Source organism: Coturnix japonica, chromosome 25 (genome assembly GCF_054131305.1).
Source record: "Coturnix japonica strain WE chromosome 25, WE-NBRP24, whole genome shotgun sequence".
In the NCBI taxonomy this organism is placed as follows: domain Eukaryota; kingdom Metazoa; phylum Chordata; class Aves; order Galliformes; family Phasianidae; genus Coturnix; species Coturnix japonica.
The window spans coordinates 9,229,717-9,247,713 of record NC_140687.1 but is presented as its reverse complement, the minus strand read 5'-3'; the positions used below and the strand labels follow the sequence as shown (position 1 = coordinate 9,247,713).

At 52.2% G+C, this 17,997-nt stretch overlaps 1 protein-coding gene across 1 annotated transcript; it reads right to left on the bottom strand.

The window, feature by feature from the left end:
- Positions 1-4,225: 4,225 nt before the first annotated feature.
- Positions 4,226-6,088, bottom strand: LOC146756929 (uncharacterized). The gene is made up of 3 exons (XM_085523836.1): positions 4,651-6,088; positions 4,383-4,498; positions 4,226-4,276 (listed from the first exon to the last, which is right to left on the bottom strand). The coding sequence occupies exons 1-3, from the start codon at positions 6,086-6,088 to the stop codon at positions 4,226-4,228; spliced, it is 1,605 nt and encodes a 534-aa protein (XP_085379962.1).
- Between the last annotated feature and the right edge of the window lie 11,909 nt (positions 6,089-17,997).

Here is a 17,997-nt window from a genome sequence, read left to right as displayed (position 1 = left end):
AAACAACACATCCCATCAAAGTCTTTACAACCATGACCCTGTGCGAGAAGCAAGAAATCAATTGCTGCTCTGTTTTGAAGCATAGCATGCCTAATACTGTCAGTGTCTTCAAGTAGCTCACTCAGCAGTGTGGAAGTCATGTTAGCCTGTTTCACGGACCAGCAAGCGAGTCTCTCTATCTCTTTTAGCGCCTGCGCTGCAGCTGCTCCTGGTGCAAAAATAGATGCAAAAATCCTTGCTGTTGGTCCCCAAAGTTGAACTTTGTCACCACAGTCCGATGCCAGTGTGTGAATGCTCCGTCTCTTCCGAGATTTCGTCATGTTTCTGGTCAGGCGCACCCAGTCGAGGGCTCGTGGGGACAAGATGGTTAACCGTCCCAAATAACAAGGTCCTCCCACTGCATTTGATGGTATACCTTGCCATGCACGGTCACCACAAATCAAGAATATACCCGGTGGCAGTGCTTTCGCAGTGGAGTTGTTCCAGATGTATTTTTCTAGCCCCTGTTCTTTTGCCCTGGGTTCAAAACAGCAGCCTTTTGCATACTTGCTGCTGAGATTACAATTTATTCCCCGTTGAGAACCATCAGGCCTCGACACATTAATGACACCAGGGTTACTCACCCAATGTTCAGGCAGACAATAACTACTATTTTCCCTAGGTGTGGATGTGTTTGGAAGGAAGCCACAATATGACCCTTCCCAGGTAAATAGCTCTGTATTGTGTGGATAGACGGTAGTGAATGGATCTGATCTATTTTTCCGTGCATTCCAATAAGGACCTTGAGGTGTGAGAAGATCTAAAATATTTGAACGGCTCCTCTCGTGGTTAAATCTTGCAAAGCCAATACATCCAGGAGACCACCAATAGCCTCCCTCTTTATCCCATGTATCGTTAGGTACCTGTTGAGACCCCAATATCTGCAGCTCTTGGGGATCCCAAGGAAGAGTGACATTCAGTGTACAAACAACACATGCTATCCTTTTGCTGGCAAGGATTACAGTGTCATTCCCTAAATCTCTACGTGTGATGTTAATAGCTGTTAGTGCACAGAATTCTCTGCATGGATCTTGTATGGGATTATATGATCTTACGTATCCCTGAAACTCAGAGGAGTTCCCCCATATAGGAATCCCAATTAAACATGTTTGAAATGGCGAGGTAGTTGATTGCAGGCTAAGACAGAAATCCGTCCTGCCTGTTTGTTTCGCCCAAGTAACCCACAGATTCCCAGGTTGTTGGATCAAGTGAACACCCCCCACCGGCGACCAACATAAAGACAAAAGACATAGCAGCATCAAAATGGTGTCTCTCGTTGGCAGCAGGGGTTGTTTCTCTGGGTCCTTTGGGTTCTTGAGTCTCAAGAATTTCTTCGGTATCCAGATGAAAGATCTTCTTCTGCGCTCCACCAGTTCAGGATTCCTTGGGCGGCCGATCAAGAGGTCCTGGAAGAGGATACTCAGCTCTTGTTATTTCCCTGACATTTTCTTTTTCACCACCAACCTCTGGCTTAATTTTTCTCGATGGCACCCAACGTATGTCTCCTGTGCCTTTGCATTTTACTGCTGCGTACCCCCTTCCCCAGACTAGTATGGACCATCCCGACTCCCAGGACCCATTATCCACCTTGATCTTTACTGGCGGGCCTTCTTCGATGATTCTTGGCCGCCAATGTTTCTGGGTGGGGGTCCTGGAATTTTCTCCTCGCTCAAAGTGATTTAGTGCATACAGTGCGCGGGCCAAGATTTCCCCTTGTTGTGATACTGGGATCTTTCCCGAATAGCCTTCCCCCTCCCCAAGGACACGAATCTTTTCCTTGAGGAGGCGGTTAGCCCTTTCGACGATAGCTTGGCCTTGCGAATTTCCCGGAATGCCTGTGGTGTGTGTGATATTCCAGCGAGCTAACCAATCTTTGGACGAACGCGAAATAAAGCAAGAACCATTGTCTGTTTTTATGTGGCACGGCATTCCCAAAACTGCTATAGCCGTGGCCCAATGGTGTTGTGCTGCTGTAGAACTGACACGACCATGTTGTGTGGCTACAATGACGGTAGAGGACGTGTCAATAGTCACAGCCAGCCACTGTCGTGGGGCCATCCGTGGTTCCATTGTGAAGTCTGTTTGCCAGACGTCTAATGGAGCGAGACCACGAGGATTAACCCCCGCTCCTAAAGCTGGCGCAGAATTACAGTGAGGGCAGGTTTGCACTACCTCCCTAGCGACTGTAATCGGGATAGAACAGGCTCGAGCCAGTGCCTTGGCCCCTATGTGAAGTGCTGAATGAAGATCACGAGCTTCCTGCAAAGTGCACACCTGGTTCCCTGCTATCCGATCAGCCATGTCGTTTCCTGCTGTAAAGAAACCTGGCACCTCAGAGTGGCTACGAACATGAAGGATGGCAACGGGTGCAACCCTGATAGCTAAAGCATCCTCTAACAGGGCTGCAGCTGCTGTACTCGGTTGCCCTTCCTTTCCCATCCGTAGCAGCATTTTTGCCACGAACACAGAATCCGTGACAGCATTGCAAGGCTTCGTGGGCCAAAGATGTAGTGCCACTGCCATAGCCCTAGCCTCGAGCATCTGAACACTTGCTGTCTTGTCTGTTATCATCTTGTAACTCCAGCCACCCTCAACTGTTTGCCACACAGCCACCCCCTGGCCCGTTGATGACGAAGCATCAGTGAAGACTGTAGGACCGTTCACAGGGGTGTCCAGGACCCTGTGTCGCAATGATATCTGGAGGGGTTTTGCCAGTTCGAAAATTGGCAGTGAGTCTGAATAGCAAAACTTTCCGCTGAAGTCATAAACAGCCAATGACACCTCATCTGGCAGAGGTTGCACATTTCGAAAAGCTCCTGGTAAATAGATGACTTCCAAGTCCTTCCCGAAAGCTCTGATCGCAGTGAGGCGAGCCTTTCGCAGCAAATATGACAGCTGTTCTAGCCATGTGGTAAATGCTCTCACAGGCTGAGCAGAAAATAACCATGACAGTGGGCGTGGCCGAGAGTTCAAAGCATGCCCAATCACTGCAGCTGAACCATGCTGGCACCTAGTGACCGCAGCCTCCAACGGGCGATCAGGTTCCCACCTGGCAAGGGCATTGGTGGAGCAGGCTGACAGTATCTCCTGCCAGGCTGACTCCATCTCTGGATTCCAATGCCTCTCCTCTTGTGGGACTGATCCCTTCAGTTGATCATAGAAAGGTTTCATGAGGCGCGGAGGGATGCCAATGGCATTCCTCACCCATTGCAGTGCCCCCACCAACTTCTGCACATCCCATAAGTTTGTAATTTGAGGCTTAATCTCCAGCCCCTCCGGGATTACTGTGGAAGATCCAAATTTATAGCCCAGGAATTCAATCCCTGGTTCTCTCTGGATCTTTTCCTGAGAGATCACAAACCCTGCAGAGATGAGGGTGCGGACGATCTGCCCCTCCAACGTTTTCAACTGAGCATCATCAGGTGCAACAAGCAGCAAATCATCCATGTAATGGGCGATTTGGCATCCTGGCAGTGCCTTTCTCACTGGTTCTATGACTCTGCTCACCACAAGTTGACAGATTGTAGGTGAACAGACCATACCTTGCGGAAGAACCTTCCACTGGTACCTCTGAGCTGGCTCTCGATTATTTACAACCGGAACTGTGAATGCAAAGGCTTCCCTATCCTGTTTAGCCAATGGGATAGAGAAGAAACAATCCTTTAGATCAATGACCATCAGAGGCCATCCCTGTGGGACTGCTGACAACAAAGGTCCCCCTTGCTGGACAGGACCAAAGGGGATGATCTGTGAATTGACTGCTCGGAGATCGTGGAGCAGCCGAAACGATCCAGAGGCCTTCTGAATGACAAAGATGGGCGTGTTCCAATTGCTAAGCGATGACTCTATATGGCCTAGTGCAAGTTCTCTGGAAACAAGCTGTATGAGCGCTGCCAATTTTTTAGCAGGAATGGGCCACTGATCCACCCAAACAGGAGATGTATCCTGTTTCCAACGCAGCGGAATCGCATGCTGCAGCGCCAAGTGGTGGACAGTGGCCCTTAGGATAAATTTGTCAGCCGTAACCCAATGAGAAGAAGAAGATCTCTGCCTAGCAGAGATCCCCTGATCGGAGCTATATTGGGGGTGATGAAAACAGTTTTTTCTATTGAGCCATCTCGATTGATGATTGAAATTCCCACTTCTGCATCCGACACAGAGGTGGTCATTTCACCCCCCACCCCTATCAGGACCTTTGATGTTGCAACCTTTGGCCACTGGAATGGCCAATCGCGCTCTGCAATAACAGTAACATCTGCACCAGAGTCCAACAAAGCTGTAAGGTACACCGTCCTAGGACCTAGTGTAGGCACTCCAGGGTCCAACGTCATCATGACCCTCACCAATGGCCTATCACCTAGATCCATGGTCAGCGCCACCGTGTGGTCAACACGCTTGGCCCATTTTAATGAAGCGGGAAGGGGCCCTGGGCCGCTGGCACCCTCCCGTTCCAGTTTCCCTGCGGGAAAACCTCAAATTTTCGACAGTGACGCGCAACATGTCCAACCCCATTGCACAACTGACAACGTTTTCCTTGCGGCTTGCTCTGCCCAGCTTTCTTGGGGCACTGTGCTTTAAAATGACCATGCTGCCCACACTTGAAACACAGACCTTTTCCCTTCTCATCCCCGGTGCGAGCTGCCATCATCACTGCAGATTTAATCGCAGAGCTGACTTCGGCAGCCATTCCCTGCACGGCAGTTGCCAAGCCATCATTATTGGAGGGAGTATTTTTCTGATGATCTAGCACATATTTGATAATCTCCCCTGGGGTGTTCAAAGTTCCAGGAGCTGCCCTAATTATCTGCTGAACGTCCGGGAGCGACTTTTGCTTGAGACAGTCTATCACAACCAAAGGCTGGACTCCCTTCGGGAGGTCAGACCCTTCAATGGCACGAATCAAGCGATTTGCAAAATCAGAAAATGACTCAGAAGGCTCCTGTTTGATGTCGGACCACGGGAGCACAGGCTCCGCAACTTTAGCCACTGTCAGCAGAGCCTGAAAGGCTGCCTTTGTAAGCGCAGCTAACTCCCCCTCTCTCAGCCCTCTTGCTTGATCCTCCGGGGACCCCACCATACCATCTGCTAGTCCCTGAAGGCGCAAGAGAGTAGTTCTTTCAACCCTAGCTCCACGGCCCTGACCTGTATGCGCATTAGCCGGATGATTGTTATTACGAGCTGCCTCAGCGACAACAGCCTGAAGCAATCTATTCCATTCATCATACCACAGCGTGTACTGCACGGGCTCAAGAATCACCCTCATGAGACTGACCACATTGTACGGCAGGAGACTTGAGGCCATGAGAGCCTCAATTGCTGACATAGTTACCGGAGAACGCAAGCCCTTGTTCTTAACTAACTCTGCAAGGCGAGTAATCGCCTTGGAATCCAGAGGGGTCCAAGCCGGACCATCCTGTTTCACTATTATCGGGAGGGCAAAAGCTGTTGTTTCCGGGTCGGCTGTCTGGAGGTCCTCCCTTGTCTGGGCCCAATCAGTGAAAGTGGGTGGGCTCCACGGTACGGGTGCCGTGGGGCCACATCCCCCTTGGGCGGCCCCCTGGGCGGCCCACGCAGGACCACATCCCCCTTGGGTGGCACCTTGGGCGGCTTGGCCAGCCCCTTGGGCGGGCCACATGAAATCATCAAACCCACATTCACCTTCACTATCACATGGGTTGGCACAATCCCCCCCTTTCTCGGCATACGCACAGCAACAGGCGGGACACGACAACGAAGAAGTACCACCCCTCCTTACACTTTTCCTTGGTGACACCACACCTCCCCCTTTCAGCTCTGGTGGGACCACACCTCCTCCTTTCAGCTCTGGTGGCACCACCATGCCTCCCCCCTTTCTCTCTCCCTTATCCTTGTTCTTATCAGGTACAGTAGCAACATCGCATTCCTCGAGGGGCTTCCCTCCCCCTTCATCCCTGTAGGCGTCCAATGAAGGATACGAGGAGTTAGGATAGGGGGGCGGAGGCGGGGTGTCCTCCTGTTCAGGGCTGCCTTCTGGAATGTCTGTCTCAGGCGAAGGAACAGGTGTGTTCATGGGAGCCGGCGGCAACTTGCCTTGCACTGAATCTGTAAGAGAGGCAGCTCAGCAAACCCGGAAGTGAGGTCAGCAGACCCGGAAGTGAGTTCCGGAGACCCAGAAAGTGAGGTCAGCAAACCCGGAAGTGAGGTCACCTGACCCAGAAAGTGAGGTCTGCTAACCCTGAAGTGAGGTCAGAAAACCCGGAAGTGATGTCACCAAAACCAGAGTTGAGGACAGACAACGCGGAAAGTGAAGTCAGCATACTCGGAAAGTGAGGTCAGCAGTCCCGAAGTGAGGTCAGCATACCCGGAAGTGAGGTCAGCAGACCCAGAAGTGAGGCCAGCAAACCCAAAAAGTGAGGTCAGCATATCCGGAAGTGACGTCACAAAACCCGGAAGTGAGGTCAGCATATCCGGAAGTGACGTCACAAAACCCGGAAGTGAGGTCAGCATATCCGGAAGTGACGTCACAAAACCCGGAAGTGAGGTCAGCAGACCCAGAAGTGTGGCTAGCAAATCCAAAATGTGAGGTCAGCATACCCGGAAGTGAGTTCAGGAGACCCGGAAGTGAGTTCAGCAGACTTAGAAAGTGAGGTCTGCAAACCCGGAAGTGAGGTCAACAAACCCGGAAGTGAGGTCACCTGACCCAGAAAGTGAGGTCTGCTAACCCTGAAGTGAGGTCAGAATACCCGGAAGTGATGTCACCAAAACCAGACATGAGGACAGACAACGCGGAAAGTGAAGTCAGCATACTCGGAAAGTGAGGTCACCACACCTGGAAGTGAGGTCACCACACCTGGAAGTGAGGTCAGCAGACCCGGAATTTGAGGACTACTAACTTGGAACTGAGGTTAGCATACTCAGAAAGTGAGGTCGGAAAACCCAGAAGTGAGGTCACCAAAACCAGAAGTTAGGCCACCAAACCCGGAAGTGAGATCAGCAGACCCAGAAAGTGTGGTCAGCATAATCAGAAAGTGAGGTCGGCAAACCCGGAAGTGAGGTCACCTAACCCGGAAGTGAGGTCAGCAAACCCGGAAGTGAGGTCAGCAAACCCAGAAGTGAGGTCAGCAAACCCAGAAGTGACGTCACTAAACCCGGAAGTGAGGTCAGCACACCCAGAAGTGAGGTAAGCAGACCCGGAAAGTGAGGTCTGCTAACCCGGAACTCAGGTCAGCAAACAAAGAATTGACGTCACTAAACCCGGAAGAGAGGTCAGCAAACCCATAAAGTGAGGTCAGCATACTCAGAAAGTGAGGTTGGAAAACCCAGAAGTGAGGTCACCACACCCGGAAGTGAGGTCACCACACCCGGAAGTGAGGTCACCAAACCCGGAAGTGAGGTCACCTGACCCAGAAAGTGAGGTCTGCTAACCCTGAAGTGAGGTCAGAAAACCCGGAAGAGAGGTCAGCAAACGCGTAAAGTGAGGTCAGCATACTCAGAAAATGAGGTCGGAAAACCCGGAAGTGAGGTCACCAAACCCGGAAGTGAGGTCACCTGACCCAGAAAGTGAGGTCTGCTAACCCTGAAGTGAGGTCAGAAAACCCGGAAGAGAGGTCAGCAAACGCGTAAAGTGAGGTCAGCATACTCAGAAAGTGAGGTTGGAAAACCCGGAAGTGAGGTCACCACACCCGGAAGTGAGGTCACCACACCCGGAAGTGAGGTACAGCAGACCCGGAAGTGAGGTCACCTGACCCAGAAAGTGAGGTCTGCTAACCCTGAAGTGAGGTCAGAAAACCCGGAAGAGAGGTCAGCAAACGCGTAAAGTGAGGTCAGCATACTCAGAAAGTGAGGTCCGAAAACCCGGAAGTGAGGTCACCACACCCGGAAGTGAGGTCACCACACCCGGAAGTGAGGTACAACAAACCCGGAAGGGAGGTCACCACACCCAGAAGTGAGGTCACCACACTCGGAAGTGAGGTCAGCAGACCCGTAATTTGAGGACTGCTAACTTGGAACTGAGGTCTGCACACTCAGAAAGTGAGGTCAGAGAACCCGAAGTGAGGTCACCAAACCCAGAAGTGACATCACTAAACCCGGAAGTGAGGTCACCGCACCTGGAAGTGAGGTCACCACACCCGGAAGTGAGGTCAGCAGACCTGGAAGTGAGGTCAGCAGACCCAGAAGTGAGGTCACAAAACCCGGAAGTAAGTAAGCAGACCCAGAAAGTGAGGTCAGCAAACCCAGAAGTGAGGTCACCACACCCGGAAGTGAGGTCACCACACCCGGAAGTGAGGTCAGCAGACCCAGAAGTGAGGTCAGCAGACCCAGAAGTGAGGCCAGCAAACTCAAAAATTGAGGTCAGCATATCCGGAAGTGAGGTCACCAAACCCGGAAGTGAGGTCACCCGACCCAGAAAGTGAGGTCTGCTAACCCTGAAGTGAGGCTAGAAAACCCGGAAGTGATGTCACCTATACTAGATTAGAGGACAGAAAACACGGAAAGTGAAGTCAGCATACTCGGAAAGTGAGGTCACCACACCCAGAAGTGAGGTCACCACACCCGGAACGCAGCTCAGCAAACCCGGAAGTGAGGTCAGCAGACCCAGAAGTGAGTTCCGGAGACCCGGAAATTGAGGTCAGCAAACCCGGAATTGAGGTCACCTGACCCAGAAAGTGAGGTCTGCTAACCCTGAAGTGAGGTCAGAAAACCCAAAAGTGATGTCACCAAAACCAGAGTTGAGGACAGACAACGCGGAAAGTGAAGTCAGCATACTCGGAAAGTGAGGTCAGCAGTCCCGAAGTGAGGTCAGCATACCCGGAAGTGAGGTCAGCAGACCCAGAAGTGAGGCCAGCAAACCCAAAAAGTGAGGTCAGCATATCCGGAAGTGACGTCACAAAACCCGGAAGTGAGGTCAGCATATCCGGAAGTGACGTCACAAAACCCGGAAGTGAGGTCAGCAGACCCAGAAGTGTGGCTAGCAAATCCAAAATGTGAGGTCAGCAAACCCGAAGTGAGTTCAGGAGACCCGGAAGTGAGTTCAGCAGACTTAGAAAGTGAGGTCTGCTAACCCGGAAGTGAGGTCAGCAAACCCGGAAGTGAGGTCACCTGACCCAGAAAGTGAGGTCTGCTAACCCTGAAGTGAGGTCAGAATACCCGGAAGTGATGTCACCAAAACCAGACATGAGGACAGACAACGCGGAAAGTGAAGTCAGCATACTCGGAAAGTGAGGTCACCAAACCCAGAAGTTAGGCCACCAAACCCGGAAGTGAGATCAGCAGACCCAGAAAGTGAGGTCAGCATAATCAGAAATTGAGGTCGGCAAACCCGGAAGTGAGGTCACCTAACCCGGAAGTGAGGTCAGCAAACCCGGAAGTGAGGTCAGCAAACCCAGATGTGAGGTCAGCAAACCCAGAAGTGACGTCACTAAACCCGGAAGTGAGGTCAGCACACCCAGAAGTGAGGTGAGCAGACCCGGAAAGTGAGGTCTGCTAACCCGGAACTCAGGTCAGCAAACAAAGAATTGACGTCACTAAACCCGGAAGAGAGGTCAGCAAACCCATAAAGTGAGGTCAGCATACTCAGAAAGTGAGGTTGGAAAACCCGGAAGTGAGGTCACCACACCCGGAAGTGAGGTCACCACACCCGGAAGTGAGGTACAGCAGACCCGGAAGTGAGGTCACCTGACCCAGAAAGTGAGGTCTGCTAACCCTGAAGTGAGGTCAGAAAACCCGGAAGAGAGGTCAGCAAAAGCGTAAAGTGAGGTCAGCATACTCAGAAAATGAGGTCGGAAAACCCGGAAGTGAGGTCACCAAACCCGGAAGTGAGGTCACCTGACCCAGAAAGTGAGGTCTGCTAACCCTGAAGTGAGGTCAGAAAACCCGGAAGAGAGGTCAGCAAACGCGTAAAGTGAGGTCAGCATACTCAGAAAGTGAGGTCGGAAAACCCGGAAGTGAGGTCACCACACCCGGAAGTGAGGTCACCACACCCGGAAGTGAGGTACAACAAACCCGGAAGGGAGGTCACCACACCCAGAAGTGAGGTCACCACACTCGGAAGTGAGGTCAGCAGACCCGTAATTTGAGGACTGCTAACTTGGAACTGAGGTCTGCACACTCAGAAAGTGAGGTCGGAAAACCCGAAGTGAGGTCACCAAACCCAGAAGTGACGTCACTAAACCCGGAAGTGAGGTCACCGCACCTGGAAGTGAGGTCACCACACCCGGAAGTGAGGTCAGCAGACCTGGAAGTGAGGTCAGCAGACCCGGAATTGAGGTCAGCAGACCCGGAAGTGAGGTCAGCAGACCCGGAAGTGAGGTCAGCAGACCCAGAAGTGAGGCCAGCAAACCCAAAAATTGAGGTCAGCATATCCGGAAGTGAGGTCACCACACCCGGAAGGCAGCTCAGCAAACCCGGAAGTGAGGTCAGGAGACCCGGAAGTGAGTTCAGGAGACCCAGAAAGTGAGGTCAGCAAACCCGGAAGTGAGGTCACCTGACCCAGAAAGTGAGGTCTGCTAACCCTGAAGTGAGTTCAGAAAACCTGGAAGTGATGTCACCAAATCCAGAGTTGAGGACAGACAACGCGGAAAGTGAAGTAAGCATACTCGGAAAGTGATGTCAGCAGTCCCGGAAGTGAGGTCAGCATACCCGGAAGTGAGGTCAGCAGACCCAGAAGTGAGGCCAGCAAACCCAAAAAGTGAGGTCAGCACATCCGGAAGTGACGTCACAAAACCCGGAAGTGAGGTCAGCATATCCGGAATTGACGTCACAAAACCCGGAAGTGAGGTCAGCAGACCCAGAAGTGTGGCTAGCAAATCCAAAATGTGAGGTCAGCATACCCGGAAGTGTGTTCAGGAGACCCGGAAGTGAGTTCAGCAGACTTAGAAAGTGAGGTCTGCTAACCCGGAAGTGAGGTCAGCAAACCCGGAAGTGAGGTCACCTGACCCAGAAAGTGAGGTCTGCTAAACCTGAAGTGAGGTCAGAATACCCGGAAGTGTTGTCACCAAAACCAGACTTGAGGACAGACAACGCGGAAAGTGAAGTCAGCATACTCGGAAAGTGAGGTCACCACACCTGGAAGTGAGGTCACCACACCTGGAAGTGAGGTCAGCAGACCCGGAATTTGAGGACAGCTAACTTGGAACTGAGGTTAGCATACTCAGAAAGTGAGGTCGGAAAACCAAGAAGTGAGGTCACCAAACCCAGAAGTGATGCCAACAAACCCGGAAGTGAGGCCACCAAACCCGGAAGTGAGGTCAGCAGACCCAGAAAGTGAGGTCAGCATAATCAGAAAGTGAGTTCGGCAAACCCGGAAGTGAGGTCACCAAACCCGGAATTGAGGTAAGCAAACCCGGAAGTGAGGTCAGCAAACCCAGAAGTGAAGTCAGAAAAGCCGGAAGTGATGTCACCAAAACCGGTGTTGAGGACAGACAACGCGGAAAGTGAAGTCAGCATACTCGGAAAGTGAGGTCAGCAGTCCCGGAAGTGAGGTCAGCATACCCGGAAGTGAGGTCAGCAGACCCAGAAGTGAGGCCAGCAAACCCAAAAAGTGAGGTCAGCATATCCGGAAGTGACGTCACAAAACCCGGAAGTGAGGTCAGCATATCCGGAAGTGACGTCACAAAACCCGGAAGTGAGGTCAGCAGATCCAGAATTGTGGCTAGCAAATCCAAAATGTGAGGTCAGCATACCCGGAAGTGAGTTCAGAAGACCCGGAAGCGAGTTCAGCAGACTTAGGAAGTGAGGGCGGCAAACCCGGAAGTGAGGTCACCAAACCCGGAAGTGAGGTCACCTGACCCAGAAAGTGAGATCTGCGAACCCTGAAGTGAGTTCAGAAAACCCGGAAGTGAGGTCAGCAGACCCGGAAGTGAGGTCAGCATACTCAGAAAGTGAGGTCAGCAAACCCGGAAGTGAGGTCACCAAACCCGGAAGTGAGGTCACCTGACCCAGAAAGTGAGGTCTGCTAACCCTGAAGTGAGGTCAAAAACCCGGAAGTGATGTCACCAAAACCAGAGTTGAGGACAGACAACGCGGAAAGTGAAGTCAGCATACTCGGAAAGTGAGGTCAGCATTCCCGGAAGTGAGGTCAGCATACCCGGAACTGAGGTCAGCAGACCCAGAAGTGAGGCCAGCAAACCCAAAAAGTGAGGTCAGCATATCCGGAAGTGACGTCACAAAACACGGAAGTGAGGTCAGCATATCCGGAAGTGACGTCACAAAACCTGGAAGTGAGGTCAGCATACCCGGAAGTGAGGTCTGGAGACCCGGAAGTGAGTTCAGCAGACCCAGAAAGTGAGGGCGGCAAACCCGGAAGTGAGGTCACCAAACCCGGAAGTGAGGTCACCTGACCCAGAAAGTGAGGTCTGCTAACCCTGAAGTGAGTTCAGAAAACCCGGAAGTGATGTCACCTATACCAGAGTTGTGGGCAGACCTCGCGGAAAGTGAAGTCAGCATACTCGGAAAGTGAGTTCACCACACCCAGAAGAGAGGTCACCACACCCGGAATTGAGGTCAGCAGACCCGGAATTTGAGGACTGCTAACTTGGAACTGAGGTCAGCAAACCCAGAAGTGAGGTCACTAAACCCGTAAGTGAGGTCAGCAAACACGTAAAGTGAGGTCAGCATACTCAGAAAGTGAGGTCGGGAAACCCGGAAGTGAGGTCAGCAAACTCGGAAGAGAGGTCAGCAAACCCAGAAGTGACGTCATTAAACCCGGACGTGAGGTCTGCATACCCTGAAGTGAGGTAAGCAGACCAGGAAAGTGTGGTCTGCTAACTCGGATGTGAGGTCAGCATACCCGGAAATGAGGCCAGCAAACCCAAAATGTGAGGTCAGCATATCCGGAAGTGATGTCACTAAACCCTGAAGTGAGGTCATCATACCCGAAAGTGATGTAAGGAGACCCGGAAGTGAGGTCAGCAGACTCAGAAAGTGAGGTCACCAAACCCAGAAGTGACGTCAATAAACCCGGAAGTGAGGTCACCGCACCCGGAAGTGAGGTCACCACACCCGGAAGTGGAAGTGAGGTCAGCAGACCTGGAAGTGAGGTCAGCAGACCCAGAAGTGAGGTCACAAAACCCGGAAGTAAGTAAGCAGACCCAGAAAGTGAGGTCAGCAAACCCAGAAGTGAGGTCACCACACCCGGAAGTGAGGTCACCACACCCGGAAGTGAGGTCAGCAGACCCGGAAGTGAGGTCAGCAGACCCAGAAGTGAGGCCAGCAAACCCAAAATTTGAGGTCAGCATATCCGGAAGTGAGGTCACCAAACCCGGAAGTGAGGTCACCCGACCCAGAAAGTGAGGTCTGCTAACCCTGAAGTGAGGTCAGAAAACCCGGAAGTGATGTCACTTATACTAGATTAGAGGACAGAAAACGCGGAAAGTGAAGTCAGCATACTCGGAAAGTGAGGTCACCACACCCATAAGTGAGGTCACCACACCCGGAAGGCAGCTCAGCAAACCCGGAAGTGAGGTCAGCAGACCCGGAAGTGAGTTCAGGAGACCCAGAAAGTGAGGTCAGCAAACCCGGAAGTGAGGTCACCTGACCCAGAAAGTGAGGTCTGCTAACCCTGAAGTGAGGTCAGAAAACCCGGAAGTGATGTCACCAAAACCAGAGTTGAGGACAGACAACGCGGAAAGTGAAGTCAGCATACTCGGAAAGTGAGGTCAGCAGTCCCGGAAGTGAGGTCAGCATACCTGGAAGTGAGGTCAGCAGACCCAGAAGTGAGGCCAGCAAACCCAAAAAGTGAGGTCAGCATATCCGGAAGTGACGTCACAAAACCCGGAAGTGAGGTCAGCATACCCGGAAGTGACGTCACAAAACCCGGAAGTGAGGTCAGCAGACCCAGAAGTGTGGCTAGCAAATCCAAAATGTGAGGTCAGCATACCCGGAAGTGAGTTCAGGAGACCCGGAAGTGTGTTCAGCAGACTTAGAAAGTGAGGGCGGCAAACCCAGAAGTGAGGTCAGCAAACCCGGAAGTGAGGTCACCTGACCCAGAAAGTGAGGTCTGCTAACCCTGAAGTGAGGTCAGAAAACCCGGAAGAGAGGTCAGCATACGCGTAAAGTGAGGTCAGCATACTCAGAAAGTGAGGTCGGAAAACCCGGAAGTGAGGTCACCACACCCGGAAGTCAGGTCACCACACCCGGAAGTGAGGTACAGCAGACCTGGAAGTGAGGTCAGCATACCCAGAAAGTGAGGTCTGCTAACCCTTAAGGGAGGTCAGAATACCCGGAAGTGATGTCACCAAAACCAGACTTGAGGACAGACAACGCGGAAAGTGAAGTCAGCATACTCGGAAAGTGAGGTCACCACACCTGGAAGTGAGGTCACCACACCTGGAAGTGAGGTCAGCAGACCCGGAATTTGAGGACTGCTAACTTGGAACTGAGGTTAGCATACTCAGAAAGTGAGGTCAGCAGACCCAGAAGTGAGGCCAGCAAACCCAAAAAGTGAGGTCAGCATATCCAGAAGTGACGTCACAAAACCCGGAAGTGAGGTCAGCATATCCGGAAGTGACATCACAAAACCCGGAAATGAGGTCAGCATACCCGGAAGTGAGGTCAGGAGACCCGGAAGCGAGTTCAGCAGACCCAGAAAGTGAGGGCGGCAAACCCGGAAGTGAGGTCACCAAACCCGGAAGTGAGGTCACCTGACCCAGAAAGTGAGGTCTGCTAACCCTGAAGTGAGGTCAGAAAACCTGGAAGTGATGTCACCTATACCAGATTGGTGGGCAGACCTCGCGGAAAGTGAAGTCAGCATACTCGGAAAGTGAGGTCAAAACACCCAGAAGTGAGGTCACCTGACCCAGAAATTGAGGTCAGCAGACCCGGAATTTGAGGACTGCTAACTTGGAACTGAGGTCAGCAAACCCAGAAGTGAGGTCACTGAACCCGGAAGTGAGGTCAGCAAACGCTTAAAGTGAGGTCAGCATACTCAGAAAGTGAGGTCGGGAAACCCGGAAGTGAGGTCAGCAAACCCGGAAGTGAGGTCAGCAAACCCGGAAGTGAGGTCAGCAAACCCAGAAGTGACGTCATGAAACCCGGAAGTGAGGTCAGCATACCCGGAAGTGAGGTAAGCAGACCCGGAAAGTGAGGTCTGCTAACTCGGATGTGAGATCAGCATACCTGGAAGTGAGGCCAGCAAACCCAAAAAGTGAGGTCAGCATATCCGGAAGTGATGTCACTAAACCCTGAAGTGAGGTCATCATACCCAGAAGTCATGTAAGGAGACCAGGAAGTGAGTTCAGCAGACTTAGAAAGTGAGGGCGGCAAACCCGGAAGTGAGGTCACCAAACCCGGAAGTGAGGTCACCTGACCCAGAAAGTGAGGTCTGCTAACCCTGAAGTGAGGTCAGAAAACCCGGAAGAGAGGTCAGCACACCTGGAAAGTGAGGTCAGCATAATCAGAAAGTGAGGTCGGCAAACCCGGAAGTGAGGTCAGCATACCCGGAAGTGAGTTCAGCACACCTGGAAAGTGAGGTCAGCATAATCAGAAAGTGAGGTCAGCACACCTGGAAGTGAGGTCACCACACCCGGAAGTGAGGTCAGCAGACCCAGAAGTGAGGCCAGCAAAACCAAAAAGTGAGGTCAGCATACCCGGAAGTGAGTTCAGGAGTCCCGGAAGTGAGTTCAGAAGACTTAGAAAGTGAGGGCGGCAAGCCCGGAAGTGAGGTCACCAAACCCGGAAGTGAGGTCACCTGACCCAGAAAGAGAGGTCTACTAACCATGAAGTGAGGTCAGAAAACCCGGAAGAGAGGTCAGCAAACGCGTAAAGTGAGGTCAGCATACTCAGAAAGAGAGGCCGGAAAACCAGGAATTGAGGTCACCACCCCCGGAAGTGAGGTCACCACACCCGGAAGTGAGGTCAGCAGACCCAGAAGTGAGGTCAGCATTCTCAGAAAGTGAGGTCACCAAACCCGCAAGTGCGGTCAGCAGACCCAGAAAGTGAGGTCAGCAAACCCGAAAGTGATTTCACCACACCCAGAAGTGAGGTCACCACACTCGGAAGTGAGGTCAGCAGACCCGGAATTTGAGGACTGCTGACTTGGAACTGAGGTCAGCACACTCAGAAAGTGAGGTCGGAAAACCCGGAAGTGAAATCACCAAACCCAGAAGTGACAACACTAAACCCGGAAGTGAGGTCACCACACCTGGAATTGAGGTCAGCACACCTGTAAAGTGAGGTCAGCATAATCAGAAAGTGAGGTCGGCAAACCCGGAAGTGAGGTCACCAAACACGGAAGTGAGGTCAGCAGACCCAGAAAGTGAGGTCAGCAAACCTGGAAGTGAGGTCAGCAAACCCAGAAGTGACGTCACTAAACCCGGAAGTGAGGTCAGCATACCCGGAAGTGAGGTAGCGGACTCGGAAAGTGAGGACTGCTAACTCGGAAGTGAGGTCAGCATACCCAGAAATGAGTTCAGCAAAACCAAAAAGTGAGGTCGGCATATCCGGAAGTGATGTCACTAAACCCTGAAGTGAGGTCAGCATACCCGGAAGTGAGGTCAGCAAACCCGGAAGTGAGGTCAGTAAACCCAGAAGTGACGTCACTAAAGCCGGATTTGAGGTCCGCAGACCCAGAAGTGTGGCTAGCAAATCCAAAAAGTGAGGTCAGCATACCCGGAAGTGAGTTCAGGTGACCCGGAAGTGAGTTCAACAGACTTAGAAAGTGAGGGCGGTAAACCCGGAAGTGAGGTCACCAAACCCGGAAGTGAGGTCACCTGACCCAGAAAGTGAGGTCTGCTAACCCTGAAGTGAGTTCAGAAAACCTGGAAGTGATGTCACCTATACCGGAGTTCTGGGCAGACCTCGCGGAAAGTGAAGTCAGCATACTCGGAAAGTGAGGTCACCACACCCAGAAGTGAGGTCACCACACCCGGAATTGAGGTCAGCAGACCCGGAATTTGTGGACTGCTAACTTGGAACTGAGGTCAGCAAACCCAGAAGTGAGGTCACTAAACCCGGAATTGAGGTCAGCTAACGCGTAAATTGAGGTCAGCATACTCAGAAAGTGAGGTCGGGAAACTCGGAAGTGAGGTCAGCAAACCCGGAAGTAAGGTCAGCAAACCCGGAAGTGAGGTCAGCAAACCCAGAAGTGACGTCATTAAACCCGGAAGTGAGGTCAGCATACCCGGAAGTGATGTAAGGAGACCCGGAAGTGATTTCAGCAGACTTAGAAAGTGAGGGCGGCAAACCCAGAAGTGAGGTCAGCAAACCCGGAAGTGAGGTCACCTGACTCAGAAAGTGAGGTCTGCTAACCCGGAAGTGAGGTCAGAAAACCCGGAAGAGAGGTCAGCAAACGCGAAAAGTGAGGTCAGCATACTCAGAACGTGAGGTCGGAAAACCCGGATGTGAGGTCACCACACCCGGAAGTGAGGTACAGCAGACCCGGAAGTGAGGTCACCTGACCCAGAAAGGGAGGTCTGCTAACCCTGAAGTGAGGTCAGAAAAACCGGAAGTGATGTCACCAAAACCAGAGTTGAGGACAGACATCGCGGAAAGTGAACTCAGCATACTCGGAAAGTGAGGTCACCACACCCAGAAGTGAGGTCACCACACCCGGAAGTGAGGGAAGGAGACCCGGAATTTGAGGAATGCTAACTTGGTACTGAGGTCAGCATACTCAGAAAGTGAGGTCAGAAAATCCGGAAGTGAGGTCAGCAAACCCGGAAGTGAGGTCAGCAAACCCAGAAGTGACGTCACTAAACCCCGAAGTGAGGTCAGCATACCCGGAAGTGAGGTAAGCAGACCCGGAAAGCGAGGTCTGCTAACCCGGAAGTGAGGTCAGCATACCCGGAAGTGATGTAAGGAGACCCGGAAGTGATTTCAGCAGACTTAGAAAGTGAGGGCGGCAAACCCAGAAGTGAGGTCAGCAAACCCGGAAGTGAGGTCACCTGACTCAGAAAGTGAGGTCTGCTAACCCGGAAGTGAGGTCAGAAAACCCGGAAGAGAGGTCAGCAAACGCGTAAAGTGAGGTCAGCATACTCAGAACGT